This window comes from Panthera leo, chromosome B2 (genome assembly GCF_018350215.1).
Source record: "Panthera leo isolate Ple1 chromosome B2, P.leo_Ple1_pat1.1, whole genome shotgun sequence".
Classification (NCBI taxonomy): Eukaryota; Metazoa; Chordata; class Mammalia; order Carnivora; family Felidae; genus Panthera; species Panthera leo.
In genome coordinates, this window is record NC_056683.1 from 8,358,383 (window position 1) to 8,376,613 (window position 18,231).

Consider the following 18,231-nt stretch of genomic DNA (forward strand, 5'->3'; position numbering starts at 1 on the left):
AAGTGATGAAATGATCAGTGTTAGGAACAGAGACTGCTCACGGGCAGGGGTTCGAGCTGGACACTGAATACACTTGGTTCTAGGAAGGAAGGGTAAATAGGACACAGAAATTAGGCCTCACAAAGTTTCTGCCACACAGCAGATTACGTAGGACGATAGCTCTGTGACACCTAGCCATTAGTACAGCATTTTATTTGACTTGTACACACACTTGATGAACACGCTCTGCAGTTCATAGTTAGAGATGCTGTGACAGATAAACCGGTCATTATCTCCTTGTACTTTTTCTTCCCTGTGCTCACAATCAAACACAGCTTATCATCTGTTTATGCAGAGGCTCTCCACCTGCTTGGGGAGTGAGAGCAAAAGGGAGGGTATACTGACTAGAAAAAGGTGTAGTAAAGTTTTGGAAGAAGGTATGTGTAATCTGAAATTTTCTGTCTAACAATACAGTGCAATCCTTAATTAGAAAATTATGATCATCCCTAATGTTTTTAAGAATGACCCCACCTGGAAAGGCAAGATGCCACAGCGGCAATGAAAAGCATGTGGAGGTTCGCAGGCTGGAGCGTGAACCTGAACTCTGGCAGGTATCAGCACAGTAACTTTGGTCAAGTCGCTGTGTGCCTCAATTTCCTCACCTGTCAAATGGGGGTAATAATATTTTCCTATCTGGTATGAGCCATTGTGAAAATTACATGAGTTAATCCACATAAAGTACTTAGGTACTTAGCACATTGCTTCCTACATATTATACACTAAATACATATCGCCTTATAATTATTGTTAGCTATAAGCCAGCAGGAGTTCACAGAACAGAGAATCTTTAAGAATAAAGAGTTTTCTGTTCTACCAAAGGGAATGGATCAGTTTCTCTGCAAAGAACAGATTTTCTTGTTTATGAAAAGAGAACTTTAATTAAAATAGAATGAGAGGTAGTACTCTGAGCCTTAACCTCTCTGGTTCCAGAGTAAATACCATGCATTCAGCCAATATGTATTATCCCCGCCTCTTGCTCCTGTGGCCCTGGATGCTGTGCACACAGCGTAGCAAAATGGGGGTCAAGGGGTCAAGGAGGACAAACTGAGCACCGTGCTCAGAACTGGGCATGCAGTCAACAGAGGACCACAGAGACACTACTACATCTCAACAGCTCTTGAGCACTTATGGTATTGGGGAAAGAAAATAATCTAAGAAGTATTTATTTTTTCCTCCAGAGCACCTAGCTCAGCACCCACTCCCAAGAGGCAACTCTAGCTGGCATTTGACCCTTACCATTTTCACTTTCCTAAAACTGCTATGTCCCTTGGCTTCCATGGTGCCATTTCCTCCTTCATCTTCCCCTACATGGGCCTGACCCTGCCTTTTCACCCTCATCACAGGATCTATCACCCAAATGCCGGTCTTCCCGAATCCCCTGTTCTTAGCCTTCCATTTTCTTTCTGCTGGATGATCTCATCACCCACAGCTTCATCTGCCACTCAAAAGCTAATTACTCACAAACATGTATCTCTACATCCTCATCTCCTTCCTGGGCTCTTAGCCTACCTTTTGTATAGTCTACAGGGGCTCTCCCTTGGGTTTTCTTTCTTTTTTTTTTTCTTAAACATTTATTTTGAGTGAGAGAAGGAGAGAGTGCACGTGTGAGCAGGGGAGGGGCAGAGAAAGGGAGACAGAGAGAGAGAATCCCAGGCAGGCTCCATGCTGTCAGCGAAGAGCCTGACGTGGGGCTCAATCCCATGAACCATGAGATCATGACCTGAGCCAAAATCAAGAGTTGGACGCTTAAATGACTGAGCCACCCAGTTCTCATCTCCCCTGGATTTTCTATACAGGTATTGCAAATTCAGTATGTCCCAAACCAAACTCATTTTTTCTATCCAAATCCTTCCTTCCTCTCGTTTTCCCTCTTCTATTAGGTTTTGGGATAAAACACCATCCTTGACACTCATGCATACCTTTCTCACCTTCCCTTAGAAGCACTGTAAATTTTACTTCATTATTATTTGTTGAGTCTACCTTACTGTCTCCCATCGCTAGAGCGCTGTGCCTTAGATTAGCACAACAGTACGGTACAATGACTGAGCTGCTCAGGCATCACAGGATCTGAGTTTTCACTGAGTTTCTATCACTGATTAGTGATTGCCTGACCATGGGAAAATTACTTAACATCCTTGGGACTTAAGGATTAAATAAGCTAACATATGTCACTGCCCTAGAGCAGTGCTTGGCACAAAAGTACAACTTAAAAATATTAGCCACTGGCTTTATTATTATCACCATATTAAGTATTACTATTGGTATTGATATTGTTGCATTTATTACAGAGCTGAGCACAAAACTGATAAATAAAAAAAAATGAGTGATTGAATCAATATTATTGTTAGGAAGATTGCTGTGCAGCAGAAACTGAAGACCTACTCTATTATGCATTAAATCACTGTGGGCTCTCACCAAGTCTTTTTAGCCAGTCTGAACTCTGAGGCTCACTTTAAAAAGTGCAGATTAGGGGCGCCTGGGTGGCTCAGTCGGTTAAGTGTCTGACTCTTGACTTCAGCTCAAGTCATGATCTCAAGGTCTGTGAGATCAAGGCCCTTGTCGGACGCTGTGCTGACAGCACGGGGCCTGCTTGGGATTCTCTCTCTCTCTGCCCCTCCCCTGCTTGTATGCTCTCTCTCTCAAGATAATTAAACAAACATTAAAAAAAAATAAAGTGGAGACTAAAAATACCTATCTTACATACTTCTGTGACTACATCATGACGTAGCATGTGAGCCCTGTGGAATATGAAAAGCACTCTATCAATGAAAGGAAAAATGCTTACATCAGTACATGTTATCATACTATGCGACTCGACCCTTACGTTTACAACAAAACACTGAGGTAGAGAGAATGTACAAAGGATTAAGGGAAAGAAGCTTCTCTTCTCTGTGTTATTTCTGAAAGGAATAACACGATTGCATTGTAACGGAACGACAGAAGGTAGAAAGAGGTTAGGAATGATGAGATTTCTCTCCTGACCAGGCTAGACAGAAAATGTAAAGCATCAATAGAAGATGTAATTACTTTCAAACCAATGAATCACGTGTAGAATAATCCTACAATAATGCGGTATTTAGCACATGATGTCAGTATCTTCCAAATGTAAATATAATACCCTGTCAAAAAAAGAAAAAGTGTTTTCTTGCTACATAACTGTTCCAATAATACTTATTCATTCTTTTGAAAAAATGTAAAAGTAGCAAGGGAGGGAGAGGAAGACAACAGAATGTCGCTATTTCAAAAAGAGGTCCGACAAGAGATAAAATAGCGAACAAGGTCTCACGGACACCCAAGATAACAACCTAGTTAAAGATATTAGAAATGATGGAATAAAGTCAGAAAACAACTTTGAGGGAAGTATTTTGCCTAAATTATTTGGGAGGCGGTTATTCAGTGACTAGAAACACATCTGGGAATCTGGGAATGCATGTGGAAGAAAACTTAATTACCTAGTCCTTGCCGAACCTCTCTTTTTTTTTTTTTCCCCGCAATTTCTTTTCCTCTATTCTGACAGATATTGCTGCTCAGGTGTCCAGCCACTAGGAATAAAGCTAGATATAAAAACCGGAATAAAATACAAATTTAGCACAACGCCCTTTCATCAGACTGTGTTCCAGTATGGACACATGGATGATTGGGAGTAATGAAAGAAAGAAATGGGACTCAAGACGTTAATGAGTTAGCATCATTTTGTTTTTGTTTTTTTTTTCCCTTCAGACAGACTGGAAAAGTAGGTCACAGGATAGGCTGGGCAGTGTGAGATAACTCTGTGACTCACTTACAGAAATCAACCTGCCAAAGTGATCCCGGCTTTGTGCCCTCATTGCCCCTTTACTGCCTGAGTACACAGCAGAGAGATGGGAGGACAGAGCTTTCTCTGCAACGCTGTACCTCCCCTCTGCTGAGTCCTCCCTGCTGAAAGGTTCCCTTTTACCCCGAGTGCTCACTGGTTACTGGCTATGGCATTTCACTGGGCAATCTCTGGGTAGAGTCAACTCAGGGGTGCGAATGGATATCACGATGCTAAAGGGTTAATATTCTACAAGCAACATGACAAATTGGCCCAGAATTACACAGCACATTGACAAATGATTACAGCAAATTCTGAGAATGGATAATATCATGTCATTTTTAGTCAACACAAAGACGCTACAGGAAGGTACAACTTAAGATCTATGCAACTAGCAGGTGAAAACGTAACTGGTCGTTAATTCACTCAAAATGCATCTACGGGGCAAGGGAGATGGACCCGGTCTCCCAGGTTTAAGGTCTGGTTAACATAAACCCAAAGGCCCCTGGACCTCCGACAAAATAATCTGTGGAAACAAAGAGATCTTTTCATATATAAACTCTTTCATGTCTTAAAATGTATCTATCAACAGGACATTCCTTCATCTTCTTTCACACTTTAATGTGTGAATTTGAGGACTCAGAGATTCTTTTCCTCAGCACGAGAACATATGCCTGAGAGAAGAATTCTATGTGTTGTCATTTTGTGAATATATGTGAATATACGGTTTTATGTTGGGGAAGTGATTGAGTTTACTGCTCAAAGGAGGGGGGCCCAATTAAAGTCCGTGTCCAAGGTCCCAACGCCCTAGGAACCCTACGTACATCACCTTCAACATACCAAAGTGAAAAACCCTCTCGTTAGGAAGTTAACTCTTTCAAAATAACATGAAAAAATACAATTTTATACTTTTTGAAAAAATTCCAGCAATATCTTAAAAAGGTAACAGAAAAACCAGTTCAGTGCCAATTAATAAAAGGAATAAAACTCATGAGGTATTTATTGAAAATCATAAAGACACCAATCTTTCTGAAACCAGAATGGCACCTTGGTGGTATAGTTTGCTTCCGTATCCCTCCAAATCCCATTACACATTTCAAGGAATCATCTTACCCATTCATATAAAAACATCAACTTAATTTTCCAACTGGATTAATAAATCTGAATAGAATAATTTAAGTCATATGATCGTCTGCTCACGACCAGCTGTTTTAAATTAGTATATTAAGTAATTTAGACACTTTTCTTTGCAAAGGTTGCGTGATTTAATAAATTCCCATATGCCTCAGCACGTGCCAGCACCACCAGGTTATCTCCAATCCAGCTGCTGTTAGGAGAACAGTTGCCTACTTTCAAACAACTGCAGAGAATAATGAATCAACTTCAAGCTGGCTCACAAGTAAACTTCTACTGCTCCCAGCTATCACATGGGCCGGTTTCAATGGTAAAGAAAATTAATTAAAGAGATTTCACCTCCCTGTGTTTCAGAAACAGGGAGTCATAAATATCACTGAATTAGTAGTTTAAAAGCCCCCGTAGCTTCAGGTAGACTTAAACAGTTTGGACTTCTGTCTTAAATGCTATAGGTTGTTTTAAAAATTGGATTTTTTGGGGCGCCTGGGTGGCTCAGTCAGTTAAGTGGCCGACTTCGGCTCAGGTCATGATCTCGCAGTCCATGAGTTCTAGCCCTGCATCGGGCTCTGTGCTGACAGCTCAGAGCCTGGAGCCTGCTTTGGATTCTGTGTCTCCCTCTCTCTGACCCTCCCCTGTTCGTGCTCTGTCTCTCCCTGTCTCAAAAATAAATAAACGTTAAAAAAAAATAAAAATAATAAAATAAAAAATAAAAAAAATTGGATTTTTTTGATGAGACAGATTAGGATGTGCTCTGTTCCTTATTCGTAACATGAATTTATGAGAAGATTCATATTCATGGAGAAAAAAAATCAAGATTCTCATCTATTAAAGGCTCACTAGGAAAAAAAGGGCTTCAAAGGCTTCAGAGGAAAGAAGACATTAATACAGGAGCTTAAAAAGCAGCTGCAAGAGGAAAGCACCAAACAAGTCATTTTAAGTCACAGTCATTTTATGAATGCACAAAATGGCAAAATGACAGTGTGAGGTCCTCCTTCTAAAAAAGACAATATTTTATTGAATTCTGATTAAACACTGGACAAAGCAATTTGTGCCGGATCAGTTATCCAGACCAGCAGTGCCACAGAAATCCCTGAGACTTTGGTGTTTCCAACAAGCACTCCTCTACTTGGCATAAAGCCATCTAGTTTTTATAGGGAAAAATAAGCAAAACATCACAGAAGAATTCCCTTACTTCATTTATTTCTAAATATTTGTTACAGTTGAAAAGTACTCCCTGGATGGGCGGACCTTCCTGAAAGGACAGGAAACACGTTTTCACTAAGGAGCACAGGTGGACTCCACTGTCCATGCAGGAGAGAGTGCTCTATGCTTCTTCACAAGCAACAGGGCAGAATGGACAAAATACACAATTTTATGGTTCTGATGAACTGTGTAAAACCATGCAAGGATCACGTGATTAGTCGTGAGGATTTGATTTCTTCTTTTTTTCTGAAGAGTACCTGTAACTTTTCTCAGTCATCTGCTCTCTGTATCAGTGCACCATACTGTCTGCCTTCTACATTTTTCCAATACATCTCGTAAGTTAAAATCTAAGTATGAAATTGTACACCGAGGTTGCTTCTGCCCTCGCTGTACATATACAACACAGAGTTTTAATAAAAAACAACGTTTCAGAGATGCTATCTAGACCCATACTCTACCATTTCAGTGATGCACACTACTTGAAATTGACATTGTGGATGGATGGGTGTGGGATGGGGGCGTCTTCTCCAGGCATCTCCAATATCCTCTCCAGGGATCTCTGATATTTCCAGCAGTGGAAACACTACAGATCCTCAGGCAGAGTACTTCGTTCTGGGATCTTTCCGATAGCAGGGTAGCTCTAGAAAAGCTACAATGATGCCTCAGGGTAATTCAGAATCCAAAAAAAGGACCATGAGTTTAACCCATGAATAAAGGCAAGAGCCTACTCTCTAACACTTTGATGTGATCATCTTTTCACCTCTCTATACCTCACGGATGCTGTTGAGACTGTTCAAGATGCAACAGATTTAAGAAGGCCACCTTTGGAACAACATAAAAGGCTAGTACTTATTGTGAAATTGTTGCCTAGTTAGGTAGCCACAGTAATTCCCCAAACAACTGAGTCAGCACTCACCCAAGTGGAGGAGAAAGAGAGGTGTTGATTCCTTAACCTCACTGAATCACATTAATGCAACAAACTATTTGGAAAGTGTTCTAGTCTATTCTGCACAACAGGATGCATGTCTCCACTTGGCAAAATCTTGTGCAACAGGTATGAATTGTACACATTATTTGCCACTGCCCTAGTAATAAGCAAGAGGCAAGAAATTTCACAGGTGCAACAATTTATCTGCAGTTTTGAAAACATTCCATTCACCAGGGCCAACGTGCCCAAAAGGACTCTCTCACAGGAGGCAAGTTTACCTACAATAAGCTAGAATGAACGCAAAGGAGAGATACAGGGAAACTTAACAGGCATCTAACATAAAAGTTCTCACACTTCAGCCTTGACCTCCATTCTGTTCAAGAGCAGAGAGTACTATGGATGGTAAGATCTGTCATTGTTCTTTCTACTTTGAAGGCTGTATATATTTAACGATTACAATTGCGAAATCCGAGAATAAATACGCCTTCTATTCGCTGATTTGAATATTCGAACAATTAGCTGTGTTTGTTTGAAGGCACACAAGTGTCTTTATTTCTAGTGGTTAGGATAATCAAGAAATGCCTAGAGGTGGAAAAAAAAATTTAGAAAGACATAAAGGAAAGATGAGGAAGGAAGGAGCAAGTAAATAGAAGAAGAAAAAGATTTAAAAAGATTTCTATGTAGTCAGGATAAGTCACTAATTGAAGGTGGAAAAAATAACTGCTCACAGTTTGTATAAAGCAATCATACCCATGTAGCACTTCGACATGGTACAAAGGTATATAATTATAAACAAGAAGATGGAAACACAAAGTTGTATCTTAATTAAGAGAAACAACAGAGGAAAAAATTATGGAAAAAAATTATGGAAAGTAGGAAGACGCATGCCACAGATACGCCCGGATAAATGACATATCGCCACGGGGGAGAGCAGTGCCCCAGACTTGAGAAGGTTTCGTATGACCTTGGCCAGCCCTGCTATTTCCTGCCTTGTATAATCACAGAAGGCAGTCAACGTTTGGTGATGATGAGAAGTAGGGTTTTGAAGAATATAATTATGGGCTGCAAGTGTTTTCTGTGGAAACAAAATGATCATTCATGTCTAAGATTGTGTAAATATGCCTTAATTTTGGTCAACAGCAATTTCAACTTTAAAAACACAGAATCCCAAAACCACCTTATACATCACAATTCTCCAAGTGATCTTCAGGGATAAGCGGGTAAAAGCAAGAACGTTCCAGATACTCTTCAAAAAATGCTACTTGGGAGAAAATTATCTACTCCGCGGTGACATGATTTGGCCAATCTCCACATCGGGCCCAGCTCACAACCTCAAAAAGCCACATTAAAGGAGATTTAAGCAAAGCCAACACAGTTTTCATCTACGAGGTCAGGTAGAAAAATGATTGCAATGCATGTTACCTTGGACAGACTGTGGCAATCTCACACAAATTAATGGTATTTTGTGAACAGATGGGAGGTGGATATAAGAAGAAACCACATCAAGGGTCCCTAAGGAAACTTAAAGGCTCGGAAAGCTTCAAAACTCTCGCCTTCACTCTGGTACCTTTAATTGTGGCTACAATAAGTGCATTTTTGCCACATGCTTTCGAAAGAAAAAAAGAAATGGTTATTTTCTTAAGTACTAACAGACTTACTTCTCTTTCAGAAAATCCACCACTCTTTTGAAGTCGGCCACGCAGTATTCTCTTCTCATTTCCGTGAGTACAGAGTCAGAGGCAGACTGGACCGGTATGTGCAGAAAAGCATAGACTCTGGGATGATTAAGGATTTTTGCCATTTCCTTTAAAAAAAAAAAATGGAAGGAGAAAACATTAATCATTTTAAGGAATCAGGTAATGGTTCCCTTCAGATCAACACTCACAAGGGCAATCAAATCAACACGCTGAAAACAGACCAATCACCCAGGCTCTTCAAGCGAGTTTCAACTGGCAATACTCTCTGATGACATTTGGAAATTTAATGTTACTTTCAGAGGATTCCACGCAAGAGTGGCTTCCTCATGTTTATCGTCTCTGTTAGGTGACAAAACAAAGGTAAACTCATGGATGCCTAAAGAGGAAGGTTTTTGAGTCTTTCAAAATAAACACTCCCTTGCCTCAAAGAAGTTTTATTATTTTGCCTTGCTACATTAGCAGGAAAGACACCAAGAGTTAAACAGTTGAGGCTCTACAATCCTGTGAGCTTGGATAAAATCTCCAAATTTAAGACCAGTCAACACTTTTTTTTTTTTTTTTTAATACCGAAAGAGAAGAAGGAATATGTAACTCACCTGTTTCTTTTTCAGCTAGTTAATGAACACGTATTTTCTGAGTATCTACTATGCAAAAGACACAGCATCACACAATGAAGCTAACCAGTTGGCCGGCTGATAGCTAGATGTAGAGTGTGTAAGAAGGGAGGAACAGGAAGATGATCCAATTTTGCAAAGGTAGAGCAAAATGGAGCGAAGCAAATTAGGAAGCCCAGAGAGTGTCTTAAAATTCCTCAGAGGATACAAAGGTGGGCAGGGAAAAGAGTGATACAAGGAAAGCTGCGTGAATGTGACCATTTATGAAAGCAGTAAGAACACGAGACGGATTCAGTCCTTCTCCAACTGCCCCCTGCCACTGGCTCATCAACTGGAGCCTGGCGGAAGGGGGAGAAGAGGAGAAGAGGAAAAGAGAAGAGGGCGCAGGGGGAGAGGGCGTGTACAAAGAGACCAAGAAGTAAGAATGTTGAGAAAGGAGCTGCTCCTTGATAACCTGCATGCGACCAGTGATTTTTAGCTTTTGAAATACTGCATTTTCCTACGTGTTATTTCATTTCGTCCTTACAACAGTATTTTGAGGATCTATGGAGTCTGAGAGCCAGCTAATTCTGTAGAGTCACCTCCTAGCTCTTTAGGGGTCAGTCATGCATATGTATTAACCATGCCCTGTGTGTCTCCACTTTCTTTCCACCAACTGTGAACATCAGGGCTTTTAGGAATGCGCACGAAGAGAGCAATGAACTCGGATCGGTCACCTTCTTAATAGCAGCCTAGTCGTTTAAAAAAATCATTTTGGACCAAGAAATTCAAATAGCCAAATAACAGGACTCCTTGGAATGTTTTATCCATACTTTCTCTATGAGAAATTAATAGGTATACACACCTTGTCTTGTATCTATCTGGAAAGACAGATAGATACGTGTCCATAGAGACATATACATTAGAGCTGGAGTTGAAGAGTTTCTTATTCAACAGAAAAACGAAGACCTAACATATTATCTGTTCACAAAACTGTCATGTTTCTTGGCTGGGTATTCAGCCAGTAGGCTCTTCAGCACGAGCGGCACAGGAGGCCACGTCAGGCGACGCTAATCATCACACACCCTGACGCATACATGCTGGCCTTCTGCTATGCTTCTCTGCTGGCCAGGTCTTTTGCGGCTGAACATCAAGATCCACAGTGTAACAAAAGTGTGTGTTTACTAAAGGGGCAGGACCCTGCGTTGGCCAACCTTCAACATACCTACTGTGATAAAAAGTGACACTTTAACAAGGAACATAATTCAGGGAATGAAATTTCACTCTCCTTCTCTGTGCCTCGGTTTTCTTACCTGTAAGACAGAGAGAGTGGCCGACCCACCTTCTAGGGATACTGGGAAAATAAAATAATTCAGTATGTGTTTACATGTAAGCCCTCAACAGACCAATTTATCTAATACTCTTCTTTCTTCTTGAATAGTTTCTAAAGTTCACGGTAACACATTTTCATACAGAGTAATGGGAACCTGGGAACAGCTTTTCAATGAGGTGGTTCCTGTAACTAGTAAGTGAAGGAGGTTTAACTTGTGCTGATGTGCATACAATAAATTAGAAAGCGGTTCCCAGCGAGCATGACCTTGGGCCAGAAAGGGGAGTGCAGTTTCTCTTGGAAACTCTCAGGGTGGCCTGCTATAAGCAGGACCCTGCTCCGGGTGAACTACTGGCCTGTCGCAGTATGACAACTTACAAATTGAAACGTTAATAGCAAACAGGGAGGATGAACGCGGTGGGCTTTTCCCGTGGGCTCTCAAAATAAGATTCCCCACTAGCAATTACCCTCAGCTTCATGCTACAAGCCCGGCAATGTTTTAGAATGGTAGGCGCCAGAACACAAAATAAAAATAAACTTACCCCTTAATTAAAGTCTGTATTTCTCCCACTAAAAGAATTAGGACTTCACAGATTCATGTACCCCAAAGAGACAGAGTAGATATTTTCTGTTCTGGTTTTAGGTCTATTCCTTTTCTCAAGAACTCTGCATGTTGGTGAAGGACCTTTTGGTTTCTTCACCTTTCAAAATTCTTCCCTTATTTCTAAGGTTCAGCTTATTGTTACAGGTTCTCTGGTGCCAGAGATTACTTCCTCCTCTCTGACGCCTCAGCAACTGCTCCTGCTGTTACCCAAGTGCTTTCTTGGTCCCACCTTGCACCACGGTCATCGATCTCCAAGAGGGAGGCTCTCTGAGAGGAGGAAATAACTATCTTGCCCTTCTCGTTGGGTCCCCACAATGGCTACTGCTAGGTATACAACCAAACATGTAAATATTGATATGGGTTAAAACCACATGAACATACATGGAGAGAGATTTAAATTTTTTTTAAATGTTTATTCATTTGAGGGAGAGAGAGGCAGAGCACACGTCGGGGAGGGGCAGAGAGAGAGGGAGACACAGAATCCAAAGCAGGCTCCAGGCTGTGAGCTGTCACCACAGAGCCCGACGCGTGGCTCGAACTCATCAACCGTGAGATCGTGACCTGAGCCGAAGTTGGACACTTACCCGACTAAGCCACCCAGGCGCCCCCATGGAAAGAGAGTTAAAATGTGTGTGCTGTTTGATAGGAAGACAGATGTTCAAATAGTAATAGTTGGTTGGACTCAAGCAGGTAAACAAACATATGATTGGCCAGCCTTAGTTTTTGGAAGTGAAAAATTCTATGTTAATATATAAGTAAATATAAAGTAAAAATGAGACATTTCATAGGTAGAACCCCCTCCCCATTGGGTTATGTATCTAAAAATCAGTTGCAGCTTTAGGTTGGAATCACAATGTGTTTTCTTAGGCAAGTAGTTTATAAATGCAATTAATTTATAAATTAATTATAAATGTGGGGCCCAGGTTAACCAAAGGAATAAGTGGGGGGGGGGGCACTTAGTTCAAAATGTGGCTAACAAAAAAATGGCAGCCATGAGCAAACCCTGAGTTCTGAGCTGGCTGTGAGTCCGAGTAGGTGGGCAAGTAGGCGAGTTGGTATGTGGGCACACGGGGGGTGTGTGTATGAGGAGCTGTGGTAGCAACTAGTATGGAAACAGTATCTCTTTTAATGTAAGGTCACTTACACTTTAAGGGCTAATGTATCAAGGCTGCTTAACATCTAGACGGTGACTACTTTAGAAGCAGGGATTACAGAATGGTTAACCAAATCAATGAAACAGTATTTCCACCCAGTGCTTTTCTTTGGAGCTCTCCTTTCACGAGCTGGTAATCATCTCAATGTTTGTTAGTTTTTTTATGAAATTAAAAAGCAAAGAAAACGTAACGAGTTGACGAAAACAGACCATTTTTAAAAGCAATCCTATAACGGGTACATCGTTAAAAGAAATGTGTCATTTCTGTTGCTCTGCAGTCATCAAATGAATCATCATATTCTGTCTGGTTTTAAATATGTACGCTACCAGTTTCACAAGGTCACTCAGCGTGTGAGTGCACGAAATGTACTAATACTTGTATTCAGATGTCTGTGCATTCATTTTGATGGTTACCAGTCATAAAGTCTGCTCAGATTGTAGCTTTGTTAGAAAGTATATGCATATTTAAAAAGCTAATCTTGACAGTGCTACATTGTTTTCAACTAACCTAAGACATATGAGGAAGCAAAAAGCAAAAAGATACTTCAAAAAAAGATAAATTAAACCATTCCTTTAAGCATTGCAAACAAAGCTTATAGGAGATATCATTCACATGCCATACAATTGACCTATAAAAAAAGGTGTGCAATTAAATGCTTTTTAGTATATTCACAGGATGGTGCAGCCATCTAAAATCTAATTTTAGAATTGATTCATTCCCCCTAAAACGAATCTCAAATCTTCCCATTTTCCCCTTTCCACAACCCCCTCCCCCCAGTCCGAAACAATGAGCAGTCTACTCTCTGGCTTTACAAATTGCCTATTCTGGACAATTCATATAAATAGAACCATCAGTCTTTTGGAAATGGCTTCTCTCACTTATAACGTTCTCAAGGGTCATTCATGTTGAAGTACGTAGGCTTTTCTTTTCAATTAAGTAAAATATAGCGATGTAGAATTTATTAAATATGCCATTTCGTACAAAAGTACCTCAAATGTTCTCAATATTTATTAGCTTGAAAGGTAGTAAAGCAAGTTTCATCCATACTTATGGACTTCTGCAACACAATCTAATGGCATAAATCTGACAGAGATTAGCTGTTACATATAAAATCTTTTTAGGAAAAACTGTAACAGATACAAAAGATGGAGAGGGAATGTTAAAAAATTCTTTAAAAAAACTTCTCTTAAAAAGAGAAGAACTGGGGGTGGGGAGTATAACTGATCATTTTTTGGTTCCTATTTTTTTGTTGTTTTATTGTGGCAAAATATATGTAACTTAAAATTTCCCATTTTGACTACTTTTGAATGTATGATTCCATGACATTAACATGCTTTCATGATGTTATATTCAGCCATCACCACTATCCATCTCTAGAACTTTTTTATCATCCCAAACTGAAAACTCTGTACCCATAAACATCACTCCCCATGCCTCCCTCCCCCTGCCCTTGGTAATCGCCATTTAGTTTCTGTCTATGAACCTGACTATTCTGCTAGGCACCTCATATAAGTGAAATCATTACAGTATCTGTCCTTTTTGTCTGGCTTATTTCACTTGGCGTAACATCTTCTACGTTCACCCTGCTGTAGCAATACTTTGCTATTCTAAGTATCTCTTCCAAGGAGCTGGGTGCTCCACTGTCAATGCCAGAGCACACTGTACAGGCTCCTATCAGCACTTACTTCCCTGTCCTGTAATTCTGCCATACATGCTCACACCCCAAGGATGTATCTTACTTATTCCCTGCATCTCCCCATATCCTCGCTAATGCCTGGCCCTTAAATACTTAAGTTATAGTTGAATGAACGAATGATTCGATGAGCCAATTAATTAGTCAACATGAATTATTTTAGAGGAAGTCCTACAAAGACTTCTAGGTAAAGGTCAAAACAGCAATGCCTGTGTTCTAGGAGATCCTATTTCCGGAGTCACCTTCAATACTCCCAAAGTCATGTAAGTCAAGATAAAATAAGACCGGAGTCATGTGTCATCCATTACTTCATTAATGACACCGTAACAGCCACTAAGTGAATTACCAGCACCTACATTTACTCTCAGCAATCTAAAAATAAATTATCATTTAATAGCAGCAGTAAGACAATTGAGGGAGCATAAGAAGAGAACACTTCCAATCCGCATGTCCCAAGTGAGGAGGATTAGATACTGTGAACAGATTCTAATTCACATTTGATCTATAACTTAATTATAAGAGGAAATTCACTTCCAAACTGCAAAGAGTTAACATTTTCAATATTTGCATTAATATAAGTTGAACCCTCTGTTCTAATTAGCCTTCAAAGAAATGTTAAAAGGACTTCAATGCTCCTTTACCATTACAAGGGTCATCGTCAATAATCAGACTTTGCATTACAAAGATAAAAATGTATATGAATACTAATGTCAGAATGCTAAGAGTTGTAATCACACACACATTTGTCTTCAACTGATGTTACCATTGTTCTATTTCATAATTATTATTCCGCTCTGCCGTCACCAAGACATCAAGGGAGTTTTTATATCCTGTGGTGGTGATAGTTTCATGAATCTGTATGTATGTGAAAATTCATGAAAACTTGAACATACATGACTAAGTCCATTTTACTGTGCAAAATTTAAGATAAAACGGCAAAGAGGAAAACTCACAGTAAAATTTGTTGTGTTTTAAACACCATATAACATGAACAGGTAATAGCCTAAAAAAAAACAAACGAGCAATATAGTTGCCTTGTTTTCTATTAAAACAAAACAACACTGAGTCTTCTAAACACTAAAAGAACAAATCAATACTTGATCAGTTTAATGGGGAAAGTGCAGTCTGATTACACCGAGCACTCAGCAAAGGCTGTCCTATCGGCTTCTCTCAAACCTGACACAAATAATTAAGGAATGCGACTGAGAGGCAGAGGTTGAAGATATATTTCTCATTTCTTTATGGTCTCATCATTCAAAGGCTAACTTCAGGTAACTTCTGTTTCAAGTGTTAGGTGGTATACTAAGAAGAATGTTCTTGTGGTTTAATCGCTCCAGTCACAATTGCTTGGTGTGGACTTGCTCACAGCAAGTATTTAGTCAACATGAAACTAACTTTCTGGGACTGGGGATGCAGACAGAGAAGGACAGCAAACTCCTGGGCATCTTATAAACGTGCACAAACAAAACCACGTCCTCTGCAGATGAGCACAGTGCAGGGGTGGGGGTGGGGGCCCTATGTGCATCTCCTCTGACCCCTCATCTCCTGAAGTGGCTTCCCTCCCTATGGGGATGTTACCATCTCTGCCTAAACTCAGGAGTAGCCACATGACTTGAACGGCCAATGAGATGTGGGCAGAAATGACAGGTATGACTTCTGGACAGAAGGGTTTCTCCATCTCTAATTTTCCCCTTCTCCTACGATCGAAGTTCGGACGTAGAGACAGCTCAAACAGAGCTTCAGTCAGTCCCTGACAAGCATTTAGCATGAGCAAGGAAATACGTTTTTGTCATTATAAGACAGTGTCATTTTTTGAGATCATTTGTCATACAGCATTACCTCATGCATCCCACTGCCACACTGTCATTTTATGGATGAAGGAAAGAACATTTGGAGACATTTAAAATAATATGTTCAGGGGTACCTGGGTGGCTCAGTCAGTTAAGTGTCTGACTTCGGCTCAGGTCGTGATCTCACAGTTCGTGGGTTCGAGCCCCGGGTCAGGCTCTGTGCTGACAGCTGGGAGCCTGGAGCCTGCTACGGATTCTGTGTCTCCCTCTCTCTCTGCCCCTCCCCTGCTCATGCTCTGACTCTCTCTGTCTCTCTCTCAGAAATAAATACACGTTAAAAAAACTTTTTTTAAATAAAAAATAAAGTTTATTTATTTATTTTGAGGAAGGGAGGGAGAGAGGGAGAGAGAGAGAGAGGGAGGGAGAGAAGGCGCACACAGGCAGAAGAGGGACAGAGAGAATCCTGAGCAGGTTCCACGCTGTTAGTGCGGCACTGGACGGCAGGGCTCAATCCCACAAACCGTGAGATCATGACCTGAGCTGAAATCAAGAGTTCAACGCTTTACAGACTGAGCCACCCAGGCACCCCTGCAAAGTCCTTTTCCTTAAGCAATTTTCAATAAATACTGGGATGGAACTATAAATCAGTTACAAAGAGAGAAGAGGGGAGGAAGAAATTAACTCGTTACATGGGCAACAGAAGATTTCATTCCAAATGGAGTTCAATCTTCAAGGATAAAAATTTTCCAGGCAAACCGCAACTGGTAACACATAACCTATCCCACGGTCTTGAGACACAAAGCTGCATATTTTGTACAATAATCTACCAACCTATTATATAAATTGTGCTTTTTTTTTTTTTTTTTGCCTAATAATATCGATTATATCTTTTAAAGTACACTTGAGAAAAATAAGAAATGCACTTGGGGACCACTTAAGGTTTCCATACCTATTTACCCTTTTATCAAGTATACCAATTGTAACATTCTTTCTTGAAATCATGTTAAAGAGGGAATTGTTCACTTGAGAGATTTGGTTTATAGATGTTATGAAGCTGTACTCGTTACACACCTTTGGAAAAAAGATGCAAAAAGTAATTCGCATACATAAAATAATTTTAAAAGCCCACTTCTTTTAAAAAATAAACACTAAAAAATATTTTCCTGTATTATCAAAGTAATATGTATTCATTTTTGAGATTTTTGGGAAACAGAAAAATAGAATGGGAAAAACTAATAGTTACAACAATCACTGTTAAAAAAGAGAAACATTACTCTTATTATCATCTTAAAACAATCAAATTATAAAATTATATCCGATATTACCCAGAGGGCTTTAGAAGAAGTGAGATGATTTTCAAAGACCAAAATATTAAGCTAATAATATTCCTTAACAAAACATCATTCCTGTGAGCTCAGTTTTTTCCAAAATGAAAGAAAACCTTTCTTCTAGGCAGGGTCCAAATCACCCAGGCACTTAACACTCCAGGGGCTCTTAAAGCTGCCACATTAGCATAACAGGAGAGAAATCTGAATATGGGAACGACAAACAAAGGAGAATCAGAGATAACAATCAGCAAAACACCTTAGCATCGTTCTGGAAGAAGTTACTACCCTTAGAACAATGTTGTCCAGGGAGCTACAATGAGCGAGTGAACAAAATAAATAAGACAAGAAAGAAATTTCTTTGTTCGAGAAGAACATAAAAATGGGAATGAAAGTAAAAGATGAGGAGGGGGACAGACGGGCAGTCCTTTCCCCACTCCCAAAGGGACCGTAACGCAAGGGAGCTCTTCAAAGATCTTCAAGACCTTTGATCTTAAAAGCGTGCACCATCGGCAGTCATTTATTTAGAATGATTAGCAGGGGCACCAAAAAACGTCCTCAGCCCTCTGCAAATCACAATGCCATGAGTGGTGCAGCAGCAGTTAATAGTAACAACAACAATAATAATAGTAATAATAATAATAGTAATAATAATAATAGTAATAATAATAATTGTGATGGTGATGTAAAAAATATAGCAGTTAGCATCCTCATGTACTAGAGGCTGTGCTAAGTCACATGCCTCAAATGTAAACTTCTGAACAAATTAGGAATTAGTTTTACTGCATCTAAGACTGAGAGAAGCTAACGACCTTGCCCAAGGGACACTGGCTGAACGGGATTGGAAACACTGGCACCCTGCCCCTGGAACCAGACTATGCCACCAGAATTACACCTCTTTGGTATAGGAGACATTTCGAGTTAAAGGCAATGGAGAAGCAGCAGACC

General features: G+C 40.1%; 1 protein-coding gene across 5 annotated transcripts in view; it reads right to left on the reverse strand.

The window, feature by feature from the left end:
• CDKAL1 (CDK5 regulatory subunit associated protein 1 like 1) overlaps positions 1–18,231 on the reverse strand; it is a 707,644-nt gene that overhangs the window by 265,272 nt on the left and 424,141 nt on the right. For all 5 annotated transcript variants that reach the window (XM_042937784.1, XM_042937785.1, XM_042937782.1 and 2 more), the window contains exon 11: positions 8,756–8,901. In XM_042937784.1, coding sequence (XP_042793718.1) covers positions 8,756–8,901 — 146 coding nt within the window. The remainder of the gene's footprint in view (positions 1–8,755; positions 8,902–18,231) is intronic.